At 36.5% G+C, this 18890-nt stretch overlaps 1 protein-coding gene across 1 annotated transcript in view; it reads left to right on the top strand.

Annotated features, from left to right (window-relative positions):
* LOC128652635 (WD repeat-containing protein 64-like) overlaps positions 1 to 18890 on the top strand; it is a 385941-nt gene that overhangs the window by 262667 nt on the left and 104384 nt on the right. The window contains exons 20-21 of the mRNA XM_053705567.1: positions 1399 to 1444; positions 7717 to 7766. Of these exons, the coding sequence (XP_053561542.1) occupies positions 1399 to 1444; positions 7717 to 7766 (96 nt within the window). The remainder of the gene's footprint in view (positions 1 to 1398; positions 1445 to 7716; positions 7767 to 18890) is intronic.

Genomic DNA, 18890 nt, shown 5'->3' with positions numbered 1-18890 from the left:
TGTCGGCATTCAGCAATGTCTGTCAGACATGAATGATACGCCACAGCGTATCATGTCCGACAGACATTAATAAATCAGCCTCTAGAATTGTATGGGGAGCCAGTGTAGAGACTGGCAGAGCGAAGCAGCTGATGTAGATCGGCAAATTAGGTGGATTATTCTGAAGCTACTGAATCTGAAGCATTCATAATAGATTGGAGGGGGGAGAGGCAGTGTTTGGAAACGTCATTTAGAAGTAGATTGCAATAGTCAACGCATGACAAAATGAGTATGAATCACATTTAGAGTTTCACCTACAGTATTGATGTAAGTCATTTGTTGTACTGTGTTCATTAACATGGTATATGTCCCCCTCACAAATAACAAATAAGCCAATCATAAATGGCCCTCTGACACCTCTTATGAAAGTTTATTCCTTGATTTAATCCAACTTTTGTGTAAAGGCCGCAGCTTATGTTTTTATCCTATCACCTTTCTCCTCTAAGCTATACATTTTAAGGTCATGATGCTTTTTCTTATAAGCAGTAAAAAATAGGAATACCATCTGACCAGGCGTAAACCTGAAAAGCTAAGGAATAAAAATGAATACTGGGTGCCTAATAAACAGAGTAGCATATCAAATAATGCAAACGTGGTGCAGTAGAAGTGCACTAATATTGATGCACACCTTCAATAACTAAGATAAACACCAATGTATTTAATGAGAGATATGAGCATTAGGAAATGCACAAAAATTGCAAAGCTAAAAGGTAACCCCCAAATACTTGGGGCCCACTTCTTACAAACTCTCCGGGATGGAGTAAAATCCTCAGCTTATTTTACTGATCATTATATGGCTAAATAAGTGTCTCTCCTTTATATAAATAATATTAATGAACTCCCCTTAATGAGATACACAGTTCTTAAAATAGAAATGGCCTTTAAAACAATTATAATACTCGTAATACTGACAAGGTATCTTATAGAATCTCATCAGACCAGAGAGCTTTAGAGAATTAGGCCTTTGAAATCATAGAGAGAGCTTTTCTAGTGTACTGGTTTAGAAAGGGTACTCTTGTGAATATATGAAATATTAACATACTGCACAACAGGGAACCAGATAATTCCACTCTATGGGGCCGATTTAACATATGTCAGACGGAACATGATCCTCTGTAGCATACGCTGTCGGCATTTATCATTGCACAAGCATTTCTTGGCCGCTAGCAGGGGGTGTCAATCACCCCGATCGTATCCGGTCAGGATGATTGCTGTCCAACACCTCAGAGGTGGCGGACGAGTTAAGGAGCAGCAGTCTTAAGACCGTTGCTTCATAATTTACATTTCCGGCGAGGAAATAAGCAGCATTCACTGCTTCATAAAGGATGTAACCTATTTTTTTTCTCTTTTCAGAAAAACCTGATGAAATTTGTGACTGTACATACGTTGAAATAAACAAAAGCAAGTAAGAGGCTTATTTTTTTTACTTTGCTGATTACATTATTATCTATAGTAAAAAGAAATCAGTCCTGTATGAGCATGAAAATGTACAGGGGACTCATTAGAAACGTAAAAGTCACTGAGACCCAGGGCAAAGTATGTGGCAGGGCCCCATTTGAACAGCATCCCTTCCAAAGCATAGCTAATAAGCAAAATATATATGTGTGTGTAAAGGGTATTGCAGTATGCAGTGATACCTTTTTATTGGATTATCTATATATAATAAAAGACACATTTTTGAGAGAGTGTCCTCTCTTTCTCAGGCCTGAAGCAATACACTTGGGGAAGAGACACACACATACACCATGCACACAGATATGCACACAAATAAGTGCACACATACATACACATATATACACATACACACACAAACACATACAAACAAATGTACATACATAAACACACACACAAACTTCTGAAGTTCAAATATTTCATCTCTGAGTGCTCAGCTACGCGACCTGATGCAGCAGAGTGCTCAGAGATGAAAAGGCAGGACATACTGAGCGCGCACAGCCGCGTCTACACGCTGCGCACCGCTCCGCTTGCAGTGTGTCACAGCCTTTAATAGCTGGTATTTGACTTGCACAAGCCGCACTTTTAATCAATCAGTGGAGGGAAGTATACAGTTCAGCTCACAGCATACTGAACATAATTTTTTTTTTCATGATTCAGATAGAGCATGCCATTTTAAGCAACTTTCTAATTTACTTCTATTATTTTTCTTTGTTTTCTTGATATCTTTATTTGAAAAAGCCGGAATGTAAGCATAGGATCCGGGCCATTTTTGGTTCAGTACCCTGGATAGCGTTTGCTGATTGGTGGCTAAATTTAGCCACCAATCAGCAAGCGCTACCCAGGTGCTGAACCAAAGATGGGCTGGCTCATAAGCTTACATTCCTGCTTTTTTAAATAAAGATATCAAGAGAATGAATAAAAAATGATAATATAATTACATTAATTAGAGAGTTGCTTAAAATTGCATGCTCTATCTGAATCATGAAAGAAAAAAATTGGGTTCAGTATACCTTTAATAATAAACACAACTAAGAAAAGCAGTAAAAGCACAGCTTAGAGGTTGCAGTGGCTGCGGGCCCCTAAAAAAATGGTCCTGGTAGCATTGGTGACCTCTGTTGTAATGCCCCAGACACTTATTCTAAAGTAGAACCTTTATTAGCACGGTTAGTGATTTACCAACTACAGGCCAGATTACAAGTGAAGCGGTATTTTGCACTCTCACTCGTGCACTAACTCTGCTAGAAGTTGAAAGTAAAATATTTTCACTTCAAGCTGAGGTTAGGATATCACACACGTTAGCGTATTCCCGCATAGAAGTCAATAGAGCAAAAAAAAGTGACATTCACATATTCTCAGGTGCGCTAACCCGACATGAAAATATGAATATTTTGCATTCTAGTGTTCTTCACGTAGCAGAATATGTTCATTTTATTCTTAAATACATATTTTTATACACATATATATATATATATATATATATATATAATGGTATTTTGGTAAAATATATATCTATACCTATATATATGTATATATATATATATATATATATATATATATATATATATATATATAGATGATTGTATATAGGTATAAATATATACATATATATATATATATATATATATATATATATATATATATATATATATATATATATATATATATATATATATATATATATATATAAAAAATATCTACTTATATCTACTATAAATACTTAGAGGTCGATTTGTCAACTGTCTGACCAACTGTCCGACAGACATCGCTGAATGCCGACAGCATACGATTTTGGCATTTAACATTGCACAAGCAGTTCTGGTGAACTGCTTGTGCAATGCTGACCCCTGCAGATTTGCGGCCAATTGGACACTTGTATGAGGTGTCAATCAACCCCATTGTATGCGATTGGGCATATTGATGTCCGCAGCCTCAGAGCAGGCAGACGAGTTAAGGAGCAGCGGTCTTAAGACCACTGCTTCTTAACTGCTATTTCCAGCGAGCCTGAAAGCTCGTTCTGACACAGGGGCCTTAGTGGCTATTCGGCTCTTGATAAATCGGCCCCTTAGAATACTGCTATGTGCAGAACATTGGAATGTGAAATATTTACAGTAAATACATTGTTAAAAACATTATTAAATATGAATATCACGTACATGGTTTTTCATGTTTTCATCTACTTAACTGCAATGTATACATATGTATTTATGTGTTTATATGTGTCTGTAAATACATTTATACACATATAAATATATACAGTATCTTACAAAAGTGAGTACACCCCTCAAATTTTTGTAAATATTTTATTATATCTTTTCATGTGACAACACTGAAGAAATTTCACTTTGCTACAATGTAAAGTAGTGAGTGCACAACCTGTATAACAGTGTAAATTTGCTGCCCCCTCAAAATAACTAAACACACAGCCATTAATGTCTAAACCATTGGCAACAAAAGGGAGTACACCTCTTAGTGGAAATGTCCAAATTGGGCCCAATTAGCCATTTTCCCTCCACGGTGTCATGTGATTCGTAAGTGTTACAAGTTCTCAGGAGTGAATGGGGAGCATATGTGTTAAATTAGGTGTTATCGCTCTCACACTCTCTCATACTGGTCACTGGAAGTTCAACATGGCACCTCATGGCAAATAACTCTCTGAAGATCTGAAAAAAAGAATTGTTGCTCTACATAAAGATGGCCTAGGCTATAAGAAGATTGCCAAGACCCTGAAACTGAGCTGCAGCATGGTGGGCAAAACCATACAGTGGTTTTACAGGACAGGTTCCACTCAGAACAGGCCTCGCCATGGTCGATCAAAGAAGTTGAATGCACGTGCTCAGCATCATATCCAGAGGTTGACTTTGGGAAATAGACGTATGAGTGCTGCCAGCATTGATGCAGAGGTTTAAGGGGTGGGGGGTAAGCCTGTTAGTGCTCAGACCATGCGCCGCACACTGCATCAAATTGGTCTGCATGGCTGTTGTCCCAGAAGGAAGCCTCTTCTAAAGATAATGCACAAGACAGCCCGCAAACAGTTTTCTGAAGACAAGCAGACTAAGAACATGGATTACTGGAACCATGTCCTGTGGTCAGATGAGACCAAGATAAACTTATTTGGTTCAGATGGTGTCTAGCGTGTGTGGCGGCAACCAGGTGAGGAGTACAAAGACAAGTGTGTCTTGCCTACAGTCAAGCATGGTGGCGGGAGTTTCATGGTCTGGGCTGGCATGAGTGCTGCCGGCACTGGGGAGCTACAGTTCATTGAGGGAACCATGGATGCCAACATGTACTGTGACATACTGAAGCAGAGCATGATCCCCTCCCTTCGGAGACTGGGCCGCAGGGCAGAATTCCAACATAACGACCCCAAACACACCTCCAAGAAAGACGACCACTGCCTTTCTAAAGAAGCTGAGGGTAAAGGTAATGGACTGGCCAAGCATATCTCCAGACCTAAACCCTATTGAGCATCTGTGGGGCATCCTCAAACGGAAAGTGGGGGAGTGCAAGGTCTCTAACATCCACCAGCTCTGTGATGTCGTCATGGAGGAGTGCAAGAGGACTCCAATGGCAACCTGTGAAGCTCTGGTGAACTCCATGCCCAAAAGGGTTAAGGCTGTGCTGGAAAATAATGGTGGCCACACAAAATATTGACACTTTGGGCGAAATTTGGACATTTCCACATAGGGGTTTACTCACTTTTGTTGCCAACGGTTTAGACATTAATGGCTGTGTGTTGAGTTATTTTGAGGGGACAGCAAATTTACACTGTTATACAGGTTGCATACACTACTTTACATTGTAGCAAAGTGTCATTTCTTCGGTGTTGTCAAATTAAAATATCTAATAAAATATTAACAAAAATGTGAGGGGTGTACTCACTTTTGTGAGATACTGTATGTACACACTTATAAACATAGATATTACATACATATTTAGATATGTATTTGTATGTACAGTTGTGATCAAATGTTTGCAAATCCTTGGAGAATTGGTAATATATGTACTATTTTTTTTTTATTTAAAAAAGTGATCAGGCAAAACACATTTCTTGTATTTCTTATGGGATTCATCTCCAACTGTAGGTCATAACAGAATGGCACAATCATAAAACAAAACAAATAATAAAATGAAATGACCCCTGTCCAAAAGTCTGCATACCCTTAGTTCTTATATTGTGTAATGCCCCCTTTAGCATCAATGACAGCATGCAGTCTTTTGTAATAGTTGTCTATGAGGCCCCAAATTCTTGCAGGTGGTATAGCAGCCCATTCGTCTTGGCAAAATACATCCAGGTCATGCAAAGTCTTTGGTGGTCTTGCATGAACCGCACGTTTGAGATCTCAACAGAGTGGCTCAATGATATTAAGGTCAGGAGACTGGTGGCATTGGAGAGTCAACTTGGCCTAGTGCTTAGGGTAATTTTCGTGCTAGAAAATCCAAGAGCATCCCATGAACAGCTTTCGTGCAGAAGAATGCAAATTGTCTGCCAGTATTTTCTGATAAAATGCTGCATTCATCTTTTCATAAATATTCACAAGATTCCGGGTGCCTTTAGAGCTCACACACCCGCAGTGAGCCACCACCATGCTTCACAGTGGGGATGGTTTCCTTTTCGCTATAGGCCTTGTTGACCACTCTCCAAACATTGCTAGGGTTGCCACCCATCTGTTAAAATACAGAACACTTATAAGTTATACATGCTGCAGGGAGGAATATGAATAGTGCTGTTCAGAAACACAATACATGTTCCTCCCTGCACACCCTGCAGCATGTGTAACTCATACCAGGAAAACATGGCTGAGGTGGCAAACCTAAACATAGTGCTTATGATTGTGACCATAAAGCTCTATTTTGGTCTTGTCACTCCCAATTACAGTGTGCCAGAAGCTGTAAGGCGTGTCAAGGTGTTGTTGGGCATATTGTAACCGGGCTTTTTTGTGGCATTGGCACAGTAAAGGCTTCTTTCTGGCAACTCGACCATGCAGCTCATTTTTGTTCAAGTATCGTATTGCGCTACTTTAAACAACCACACCGTCTTTTTTCAGAGCAGCCTGTATTTCTCCTGAGGTTACCTGTGGTCTTTACTTTGTATCCCGAACAATTCTTCTGTCAGTTGTGGCTGAAATCTTATGATTTAGGAGACAAACAACTATGTGATAATAAATGGTTTCATGTGATCACTATCCTTAAATAAAAGATAGTTTTTTTGGCATGATCAGTCATATTTTCAAAATCAATGCCAAAATCAACTGCCACGATTTCTGCCAGGGTATGCAGACTTTTGAGCACAACTGTATCTCAATGTTAAAGCCCTTTTTTTCTAAGAGCTGAGAACCCACCTATATGAGCACTTATAACTTTTTTTGTGCATTATTTGTTTTAAAATATTTTTTCTTAGATGGTGTCATTATGAGTGTTAGTGTACTTTGTAATGTATTTTTGATGTATTTTGTGAGACTGTTTTGATTTCCAAAACAGTTAACCAGAGCTCTGCGCTTACGCTAATCTGACAAGCATTACCTTCTAATGTGCTCAAGCGATTAAGTTTACTTACAAACAGCTGCGGTAAACCTCTTTTCCCTTTTGTGCAACAATTAGCGATCCACTCGTAATGGAGCCCAGAATGTTTTGCTAAAGATGTGTGGTTCACAATGTGACAATTTAATGTTAATCATAATAATCTGAAAAATCAGTCATTAATTCTATTACAACAAAGTAGATGTTGATCAAGTGTTATTTGCCTATATTTGCACATAGTCTGTGCCATAAATGTCCTTTTCTTTTTGGCTTTTCAGTTTAATTTATGAAATATTTGTAAATGGATTCTAACCACAAATACTAGGATCGAAAGAGATCTAGAGACAACTCAACTGTGTATTGTCTTTGATTAGATAAAATGAGATATAGGTAAACTAGTTGTAAAGGATGTAATACTGCATACATGTTATATGCCATATAATTCCGCATACAGATATGTTTACATAACAGAACACATGTTTACTCTTAAACTCTGAAACATACATTTTGTCACATTCACACTCACACTAGACAATCATAATTGTACTGGGCATTGGTAAAGCCAAAGTATACCTGCAGCTACACTGTAGAATGCACTGGGCTCCTGGTTTAAGGAGTCACCCTAACTATATCCCTCAATCTATCCAACCTCATTTTAAGAAATGTTAAAAAAAAAAAAAATATTTGCTTATTTCTCTTTATTAGATTTATTGTTGCTGTCGGATGGGATAGAAAAATTAACATGTACATTGTAAGTATATATATATATCCTCTTAAATAAAATGTGTTTAATTTAATAACAAGTTGTATAATTAGCCAAATGAGGAATAAGGGGAAGTAAATTCAAAATTAAACTTTCATACATCCTGACATTAAAATAAATCCAATTTATTTCTGTTATCAGCTTTGAATCATTCTCTTGGTATTAGCTGATCATGTAACATAAACCTAGGTAAGCTCATAGGAACTCCGTAGCGTGCATGTGTTTTAGCACCCGGAAAACAAAGCATATTTGATAATAGAAATAAATTGGGAAATTATTTCAAATTGAAAACTTAATTTTTACTTTACTGTCCCTTTAAAATATTAATGACAATGGCCTACTTTCCATTGCGGTTTTAAACTGTGTAAACTGGTGGTGGCATTAAAATTCTCCATAGACTTTAATGAAGATACAGTACATGTTGTTACCATCAGTTTACAGCAATGGAAACTGGGCTTATACCTCAAAAAATGTACATTGTTCATTTAGAGTTCTACACCATGTGCATGAAGCATTGCTTAACCCCTTGAGTGCTAAAGACAGCTCTGAGTCGTCGCAGAGTTTCCCAGTCTGGTGCTAACGACGGCTCAGAGCCGTCGCTAGCTCTCTCCCACCTTGAGGGAGCTCTGGGGGATCCCACCCTCTCCTACCCCGGTGATCGAGCCTGCATAGTAACAGGCATCGCTGGGGCTTCACGTTATGTGCGGTGACGTCACGCACAATAACATGACTTCACTGCGCAACTTTATTTAAAATTCACAATGTTAAGTATAGGAGCAGGGAGCATGCTGATTTGAAGCTTGTATCTCAGGCATCTAAGCAGTTACAACAAACCCACAAGACCCACTATTGGAAAGGTAATTGCCTAACAGTGTAAGTCTTGGGGATCTGGGGAAAAAAAGTAAAAAAAAATATATATTTAAAAAATAAAAATAAAAAAAAACCTTAAAACAGCTTAGCACCCAGGTGGGAAAGTGCTTAGCACTCAAAGGGTTCATATTGGATGTTTTGCATAAATATAATTTCATTTTTCTAACAATCAAACTCTTAAAAACATTGAAATTTGAAAAATACGTAAACATACTAATGTCTAGTGAAACTTAAAGGAACACTATACTTTCATGGTTCAGATAGAGAATGCAGTTGTAAACTACATGTTGTTACCATCAGTTTACAGCAATGGAAACTGGGCTTATACCTCAAAAAATGTACATTGTTCATTTAGAGTTCTACACCATGTGCATGAAGCATTGCTTAACCCCTTGAGTGCTAACGACAGCTCTGAGTCGTCGCAGAGTTTCCCAGTCTGGTGCTAACGACGGCTCAGAGCCGTTGCTAGCTCTCTCCCACCTTGAGGGAGCTCTGGGGGATCCCACCCTCTCCTACCCCGGTGATCGAGCCTGCATAGTAACAGGCATCGCTGGGGCTTCACGTTATGTGCGGTGACGTCACGCACAATAACATGACTTCACTGCGCAACTTTATTTAAAATTCACAATGTTAAGTATAGGAGCAGGGAGCATGCTGATTTGAAGCTTGTATCTCAGGCATCTAAGCAGTTACAACAAACCCACAAGACCCACTATTGGAAAGGTAATCGCCTAACAGTGTAAGTCTTGGGGATCTGGGGAAAAAAAGTAAAAAAAAATATATATTTAAAAAAAATAAATAAAAAAAAACCTTAAAACAGCTTAGCACCCAGGTGGGAAAGTGCTTAGCACTCAAAGGGTTCATATTGGATGTTTTGCATAAATATAATTTCATTTTTCTAACAATCAAACTCTTAAAAACATTGAAATTTGAAAAATACGTAAACATACTAATGTCTAGTGAAACTTAAAGGAACACTATACTTTCATGGTTCAGATAGAGAATGCAGTTGTAAACAACTTTCCAAATGAGTTCTATTACCAAAATGTTTACAGTCTTTTATATGCACACCTTTTGAGGCACCCGCTCCTACTAAGTTTACAGTATATATGTAAATGTACTAGTTCTCATTTAAAATTCTGATTCATTGTTGTTTTATTTTGCATGTGTAGATTTTCCAATCCTGCTGTATTTAAAGGGACATTAAATTGCTGTGCACAGCTACAAAAGAATAGTAACTACTCACTATGTTATTGCATTTCATCCTGTTCCTGTGTTCTGTCAGAGTAGCGAATTCATCAGACTAGCGAACGGAAGTGACGATCTTTCAGCTGTCTGATACCAAGTACATACCGCGCATGGGCACCAAAGCCACTATGTGACAAACATTTTAGTAGAAGCTGTGATTGCTTCTCATGCAACATCTCATTATGTATGCATAAACCTCAAATGGTCTAAAAACAGTGTTTAATGTTTATTTTCTAAGCACATACTCATATATGACTACCTTAGGCTTGATATTCAGGCAGCGCATCCCGCTGTAATTTACAGTCCCTGCTGTACAGACACTCCAGGACCTGATCTCACTCTGCCTTGTTTAGCCAGGCTGCCACATGACGGCAAGCTGCCATCCTCAATGAACCAGCCGGTGCTCTATCAGAACACGGCTGGATGATTGAGGAATGTCGCCTCGGCGTCATGTGGTACAGGAATGGTCAGTTGGTGATAGCAGCTGTAGAAGCAGCTGCATTTGTAGTGCAAATTAAACATTATTTAGATAACTCAACATTTATTATACTATAACAGTGTTTAATGTTTATTTCCTAAGCACACACTCAAATATGCTTGATATTCAGGAACTTGAATATGCGTGTAACTACATACTATAAACAGAGCACAGTACTGCAGATGCGCAAAAGCAAATTAATAGACAATTTGAGGTTTATGCATACATAATGAGATGTTAGCGGATATTTATCAAAACGTCAACTGATAATACGATGGAATCCCACGTTGTGTTTGACGCGAGATTGATCCGCCGTAGTTAACAAAGCGCCAAGATCGTCAAATGTTGAAAAGTGTGACGAAATATACGCTCTCGCAATCTCAATCCGATGCAGATCGATGCTTGCGTCATTACAGATGTTTCGAATTCACATTCGACTCTTTTTGACCCTTTTCCAAATTTATCAAACATTTAACAGAGAAAACTGGCCCAGATCTTAAAATATCCATTGATTGCAAATAAATACATATGATACCCTGATTACATGCGCAGAATAATAATAAATTTACACTATATACATATAGTGGTATAAATAAACACAGAAATATGAAAGACAACATTGTTTAGAACAAAAAAAGGAATTTAGGGACATGTAAATATGTTTGCAAACAATTTCTGACATTATATATATATATATATATATATATATACAGTATATATATATATATATATATATATATATATATATATATATATATATACACACAAGTATGTGCAAAGATATATGTACAAATTCTAACATTAATAATCATTTATAAAAAAAAAAACATGAGATAAAAGCATATCATGACTTCTAGAAATACAAATATAACATATATATATATATATATATATATATATATATATATATATATATATATATATATATATATATAACAGTTTTTTTGTTTAACAAATACATAGAAAATAACTTTCTATGAGATATTGTTTGTTGAGGTATAAATCTAGCTATTTCTTGGACAATAGATGCAAAATAAAAGATTAGCTTTAGAGAAATGTGCTTGTTCATGGACTGTAATGAAATTGTATAAATAAAGTTGGGAAAAAACAGAATAACCGCAACATTGATGACTGTTAGTTAACAACAGTCCGATGCTCATTGCGCCGTACTTGAAGCGCGTGTTTTTGACAATTTTTTTTATAAATAAGGGCATCATATGCAGATCCACGTCAGCAATGTCTGGCGAGCTCATTGACGCCGGCGAATGCACCGAGATTGACGCTTTGATAAATATCCCCCGTTACCTGAGAAGCAATCACAGCTTCTGCTAAAATGCTTGTGACGTAGTGGCTTTGGTGTGCATGCACGGTATGTATTTGGTATCAAACAGCTGACGGAACGTCACTTCCGTTCGCTAGTCTGATGAATTCGCTACTCTGACAGAACACCTGCAGCTTTTTCCAAATCAGTTTCCTGTTTTAATAGCTTAAGGTTCCAGATAATGAAGCTCCACCCTTTCATACTGGGCGCTGCCATCTTGAAGCTCGAATATTCTCACAACCTTAAGGGAAAACTACTATTCTTTTGTAGTTGTGCACAGCAGTTTAATCTACATTTAATGGTCTATTAAAAGCTTTTACTGTCAGTCAACTAAAAATGTATAATTATTTCCTAAACAATATGCATGTGCTTTTTGTTATAACGTATACAGTTTAAAATGTTTTCCTTGATCCTTGCTGACTCCTAAGTTATCTCTTATCAGTAAATGACAGAAACCGAACACACCCTCTAACATACTTCAGGTCTTACCCTGCTTAGAATTTTGTTTTTAAAGCTTTTACTGTCAACTAAAAGTGTATGATTATTTCATAAACAATATGTATGTGCTTTTTGTGTAATGTGTACAGTTTAAAACATTTTCCTTGATCCTTGCTGACACTTAAAGGGACAGTCAACACCAGAATTGTTGTTTAAAACAATAGATAATCCCTTCATTACCCATTCCCCAGTTTTGCATAGCCAACACAGTTATAATAATACACTTTTTACCTCTGTGATTACCTTGAATCTAAGCCTCTGCAAACTGCCCCCTTATTTCAGTTCTTTTGACAGACTTGCATTTTAGCCAATCAGTGCTGACTCCTAGGTAACTTCACGTCTGTGAGCTCAATGTTATCGATATGACACACATGAACTAACGCCCTCTTGTGGTGAAAAACTGTAAAAATGCATTCAGATTAGAGGCGGCCTTCAAGGTCTAAGAAAATAGCATATGAGACTACCTAGGTTTAGCTTTCAAATAAGAATACCAAGAGAACAAAGCAAAGTTGGTGATAAAAGTAAATTGGAAATTTGTTTAAAATTGCATGGCCTATTTGAATTTGAAGTTTATTTTGGACTTGACTGTCCCTTTAAGTTACCCCTTATCAGTGATTGACAGAAACCTAACACAGCCTCTAACATACTCCAGGTCTCACCTTGCTTACCCCCTTAGATTTTTGTTTTGTCCTTGTAGTGAAAAATATGCATTTTTATTTGAATTCACATAATAACATTAGATATAGTTATATCCCTGGCTTCAGGTTAAGCAACTTGAATAATCACATATCTTAATATTACCTGCTCAGTCAGTGATTAACAATATTTCTGTCAGCAATAGTAATTTCTAATATGCAATCAATTCTAAGAATCAAATAATAAAAAAATTATAATATAACTCCCCATAAAGGCAACCTGCAGAAATTACAACCTTCCTAGGCTCCCCATGGGTTGTGTTAAAGGCATATTTACAGGCTATATCAATTTATCCACACATAATTGTGAGTTTTCAATATGCCCACATCAGCTCCTAATGCCTACATTGATATTGTAGGATATTTTAAATGGCAATTTCAATTAGACACTCAAGCAATTTTCAACCAATTAGAAACATACTTGATTTACAAACCAGTAAGGGATATAGATAGATAGATTTCAATTAAGAATCATTTTCCAATACTATAAGATGCTGCTTAAAATTCCTCTTATCTTTTATTGGTTACTCTAAGTAAAGATTAAAAAATAGCCTGAGGACAATGGGTTTAAAGAGGATCCTATAGGTAGGTTGCAAAGAAATTAGTAGTACGGTCCTTATGGGAGGTTGTTTGTATGGGTAAGGGTCCTTATGGAAAAAAGTCTTTGGATGTAAGTCTGAGTTCTTTTTAAAAGTTGTGCATGTCGGTGGAAGCAGCACTCAATGGTGTTGTGACTTTGTAGAGGGTAGAGAGGATAGGATGTGAGATTTGAAAGGTAGTAGATTAATTGGACACTATCTCTAGACCATACAAATTTAATTTATATATCTATAAATCAAATGTGCATCAACTATGTATTTACTGTAAATATTTCACATTCCAATGTTCTTCTTAACATAGGGGAATATTTTTTTAAAATAGATATTCTTTTATATATATATATATATATATATATATATATATATATATATATATATATATATATATATATATATATATATATATATATATATATATATCTGTATATATCTATGTATAATCATATATATGTATAGATATATATTTTACACAAATGCAGAATAAGCCCAGCACCAATCTTCCTTCTTTAATGAGGTGCATGTCACTATGGAGTATCTGTACCTCCAAATTCATAACTAAAATAAAAAAGAGTGCTAGCACCACAGCTTGCAGCAGGTGAAAAATGTATTGGAGTACCTAAGAGCAAAAAAACATGCAATGTTTCGGAACTACATGGTCCTTAATCATGCATACTATTACAGGTGTGCAACACCAGTTTAAATACCTGTTTCCTCCAATCAGATTATACATTTAACAACTGGTGTTTTAACCCTTCAAGTGCTCAATATATACAAAATACAGATAGATAGTGACCTTTAGTGGTCACATACAATTCTAAAAAATTTTTATAAAAACAAATGCAAATCATAATCAATAGTCAGACCATTAGGATGCAATGTATTAAGGAACTTAATGCACCATACTTCTTTTTGTTTTAATATAAGATCCCTATCACCTCCTCTCCATAAATGTGGTATATGGCCAATAATCTGAAAACGAAGTTGGCTAATGGAGTGTCATTTCTGATAAAATGAGAGGATAGTGGTAAAGTCATGTCTAGATCTAATGGAAGTTTTGTGTTCACTAAACCTATCCCTAACAGTCTTGGTCATCTGTCTCGCCAATGTAACACAGCCCACATGGGCATTTAAGTAAATAGATAGCGTTATCAGTCTGACATGTATACAGGCCATTAATTGTCAACTGTTTTCTTTTATCATTCTGTGCAAGGTATTTACCTTTAATGATCGAATTGCACTGTGCACAATGTAGACACGGAAATCATCCTTTATTAGGTGTTGTTAAATAATTAAAAGTGGGCTTCTTATTTGTTCCTACATCAGCTCTGACCAGGTTCTCTCTAAAAGTTTTTAACCCTGCGATAAGATGGCATAGGTGGCAGTTTGAACATTTCAAGCTCAGGGTTAGATTTAGACAACACATACCAATGCTTTTTAATAATTTTATATACATCATCACTTTTGTTACTAAACTCAGTAGAAAAAAAACAGTCTCTCTATAGTCTGCTTAATCATATGAAAGGGGTACCCCCTATCAATGAATTTTTTACCCATAGTCTCTAGTCTCAGAGGCAAAACTTCTTTATCTTGCACTACTCTCTGTGCAAGCAAGAACGGACTCTTAGGGATAGATTTCAAAACATTATAGGATTAAAAATGTTAAACCTAAGTAGAGTGTTTCTGTCTGTTGGTTTTACATAGAGGTCTGTGACAAGAGAACTATTTTGCTTATACACTGTGGTGTCTAAAAAAATTCACTTAATGTGTATAATAAACAAGCGTAAACCTCAGCCCAGACATAGCAGAATGAATAATCTCAGCAAATGACAATAGGGACTCCAATGTGCCGCCCCCCCCCCCCCATACTCCAAAAATATCATCTATATAACGAAGCCAAAGCTTACATTCCTGATTAAATAGTGAATTCTTATAGATGAATTTCTCTTCAAAACCACTCATGAAAAGATTGGCATAGGAGGGGGCCACATTGGAGCCCATTAGTGTACCTGTCTTTTGCATGTAAAAAGTATCCTGGAAAAGAAAATAATTACAGTATAATATCAGCGTAAACAAATCATCAAAAAAGTCACATTGTTTTGAATTATATTTGCCACTCTTTTCCAGGAACTCGCCCACAATGGACAATCCTGTCTCATGTGGGATTTGAGGTATAAAGACTTATCACATTAAAGGAGAAGAGAATATAATTTTCCTGTATTTCAACTTGTTTAATTTTCTCTAAAAAAATCTCCAGTATCTTTCAAGAAAGATTTCTGTATTTTCACCATTTGGAATAACACCCTAGCTAGGAATATGGAGATATTTGAGAATACTGACTCAGTATAGGCTACAATTGGGCGACCAGGGGGATGAGTTAGAATTTTATGAATCTTGGGCAGGGTATAGAATACAGGTGTCTAAAAAAAACTATGATAACAATGGTTACAAATATTTTGCAACAATCTTGCAGCAGCAATGATTACAAATGGTTAAAACAATTAGCCAATTTTAACCATTTGTAATCATTGCTGCTGCAAGATTGTTGCAAAATATTTGTAACCATTGTTATCATTGTTTTTTTAGACAGAGTATTGTTTGATTAAATAGAATGAATGAATTTTATTAGTTGTGAAATACACCGGTGTATGAATTCAAATTGTGTGGTTTAAGAAACCTTATAATTTTAAAGTTGTAGTTAGAATTACTAAATATTTAATTGTATGCATGCTTGTAAATCGAATATATATTAAATTGTTTTAGAGTCTTTTAAAATAGAAATTTGGTCTCTGAGTTAATTTAACCACCTTGTATGTACCCATATTGAATAATATTTTTTATAATATTTTTTTATATATCCATAACGCATAGACATCCTAGGAGTCTCACATGAGTCATTTAGATTAGGGAGGATTTGGGAATTTGTATTGACTTGATTAAAGGTTCCACACAGAAATCAGCTAACAGCTGACATTTGCAGTGAAGTGGTTTTTAGCAATATCACATAGTGCCTATTAAATTTTCAATAATTTCAAGTTAGAAAATTATTTTAAACCACACCAGCATTGTTTGCGCCAGACTTTATACCTGTTTGAAATATACTCAAGCAAGTGCTTTCAAAATACAAATTAGCGAAAAGAGAACTAAAGGGAATAGGTAAGAGCTGTTTCTATAGAAAAAAATAAATACATAAATGGAACCTATACATAACCATAGATAAAAAAGAAATAAATAGAAAAATATGAAACTGGGCACAAGTATATAGAACAAAGTATTAACAATGTAGTTAAAAAGTGAACTTGAAGTAGATGAATATTCAATGTATGTATAAAATATAAGTATAAAGTCAAATAAAAAACCTCCATGTAATATTCTGGATGATTTATCCAAATGTCACTCTTATGTAAACCTATAAGCTTGCTTCATGTATAAATATCCAAATTTCCTACTTACAAGATGAAACCTCAATCCTATGAGGTAAGATGTTAGCACTGCAGGGGGGGGCACTTCCGTGGTATATCCTGATACCTGAATAGATGTAACCGACTCCCCTCTTGGTATATGGTAGGCTTCTAGTTTATCCATATGGATCAATGTCTTTCCTGCTTCTTTAATATGGAATCCTTAATTCCAGAGTATGGTAGAGCTCCCAGGGAATTTTCTCCCAAAGTTAAAAATTTTACTTGCACTGACTTGCTGCAGACAAACTAAGTCACAAGCAGGACACTCCAGTCTCTGACTGCTCCTCAGGTGTGCATGAAATGGACCATTTCTTGCACACATGAGGAGCAGTCAGAGGGGCCCATTTATTAAGCTCCGGATGGAGCTTGAGGGCCCGTGTTTCTGGCGAGCCTGCAGGATCGCCAGAAACACCAGTTATGAAGCAGCAATCTAAAGACCGCTGCTCCATAACCCTGTCCGCCTGCTCTGAGCAGCGGACAGACATCGCCGAAAATCAACCCGATCGAGTACGATCGGGTTGATTGGCACCTCCCTGCTGGCGGCCGATTGGCCGCGAATCTGCAGGGGGCGGCGTTGCACCAGCAGCTCACAAGAGCTGCTGGTGCAATGCTGAATACGGAGAGCGTATTGCTCTCCACATTCAGCGAGGTTTGGCGGACCTGATCCGCACTGTAGGATCAGGTCCGCCAGACTTTTGATAAATATCCCCAGAGACTGGAGTGTCCTGCTTGTGACTTAGTTTGTCTGCAGCAAGTCAGTGTAAGTATAATTTTTAACTTTGGGAGAAAATTCCCTGGGAGCTCTACCATACTTTAGAATTAAGGATTCCATATTAAAGAAGCAGGAAAGACATTGATCCATATGGATAAACTAGAAGCCTACCATATACCAAGAGGGGAGTCGGTTACATCTATTCAGGTATCAGGATATACCACGGAAGTGCCCCCCTGCAGTGCTAACATCTTACCTCATAGGATTGAGGTTTCATCTTGTAAGTAGGAAATTTGGATATTTATACATGAAGCAAGCTTATAGGTTTACATAAGAGTGACACTTGTGTGTATATATATATATATATATATATATATATATATATATATATATATATATATATATATATATATATATTTATAAATAGAACATTTTCTGCTATGTGAAGAACATTGGAATGTGAAATATTTATATTTCATGTCGAGTTAGCACACTTGAGAAAACGCGATCGGGTTTGCGTGCAAGTGAGGGTGTACGTTAATGCGTCGTGATATTCACGTTTTGGATGCGTCAGGTTAGCACTCGTGTGAAAACTTTTTACTTTCAACTTGTAATATGCGCTACGCAACACACGCAAAAACCTTACTTCTAGCGGATTTAACTTTCAAGCGAGAGCCACAAATAGCGCTTCACTCATAATCTAGCCCACAGTGGGAATCATTTTAGTTTGTTTCGCCCCAGCGCAAAACAAATGTCATATGCCAAAACATTTTTGGGGTACTCGGTAATAAGTCAAAAAGCGTTGTCTGAGATTTATCAAGTAATAAAAAGACTGGCACGTGTTAAGTATAGGGCCATTTTTAACCTAACGATAATGAAAAAGTACTGCTAATAAACAATGAAAATGGCTGCTTGTGATCACATGATTATCAGAAACGGCTCAGCAGCAGCAGTTAACATGCCGATTATTAATAAATAATAGATTGTTTAATAAACTCCTAAATTTGATAACAGAACTAAATGGCATGCGCTATCTGAACCAGGAACGTCTAATTTAGAATTTCATGTCCCTTTAAATTAAATTGAACTCAGAAGTGGTGTGTGTCACTTTAAATAAAACTTAAAGAGACATGAAACCCAAAATTTTTCATTCATGATTTAGGTAGAACAAAAATTTTAAACAACTTTCCAGTTTACTTCTTTTATCAAATTGTTTCATTCTCTTGTTATCATTTGT

The sequence above is a fragment of the Bombina bombina genome, chromosome 3 (genome assembly GCF_027579735.1).
Source record: "Bombina bombina isolate aBomBom1 chromosome 3, aBomBom1.pri, whole genome shotgun sequence".
Taxonomy (NCBI): Eukaryota; Metazoa; Chordata; class Amphibia; order Anura; family Bombinatoridae; genus Bombina; species Bombina bombina.
This window is presented reverse-complemented; position numbering and strand designations above follow the sequence as displayed.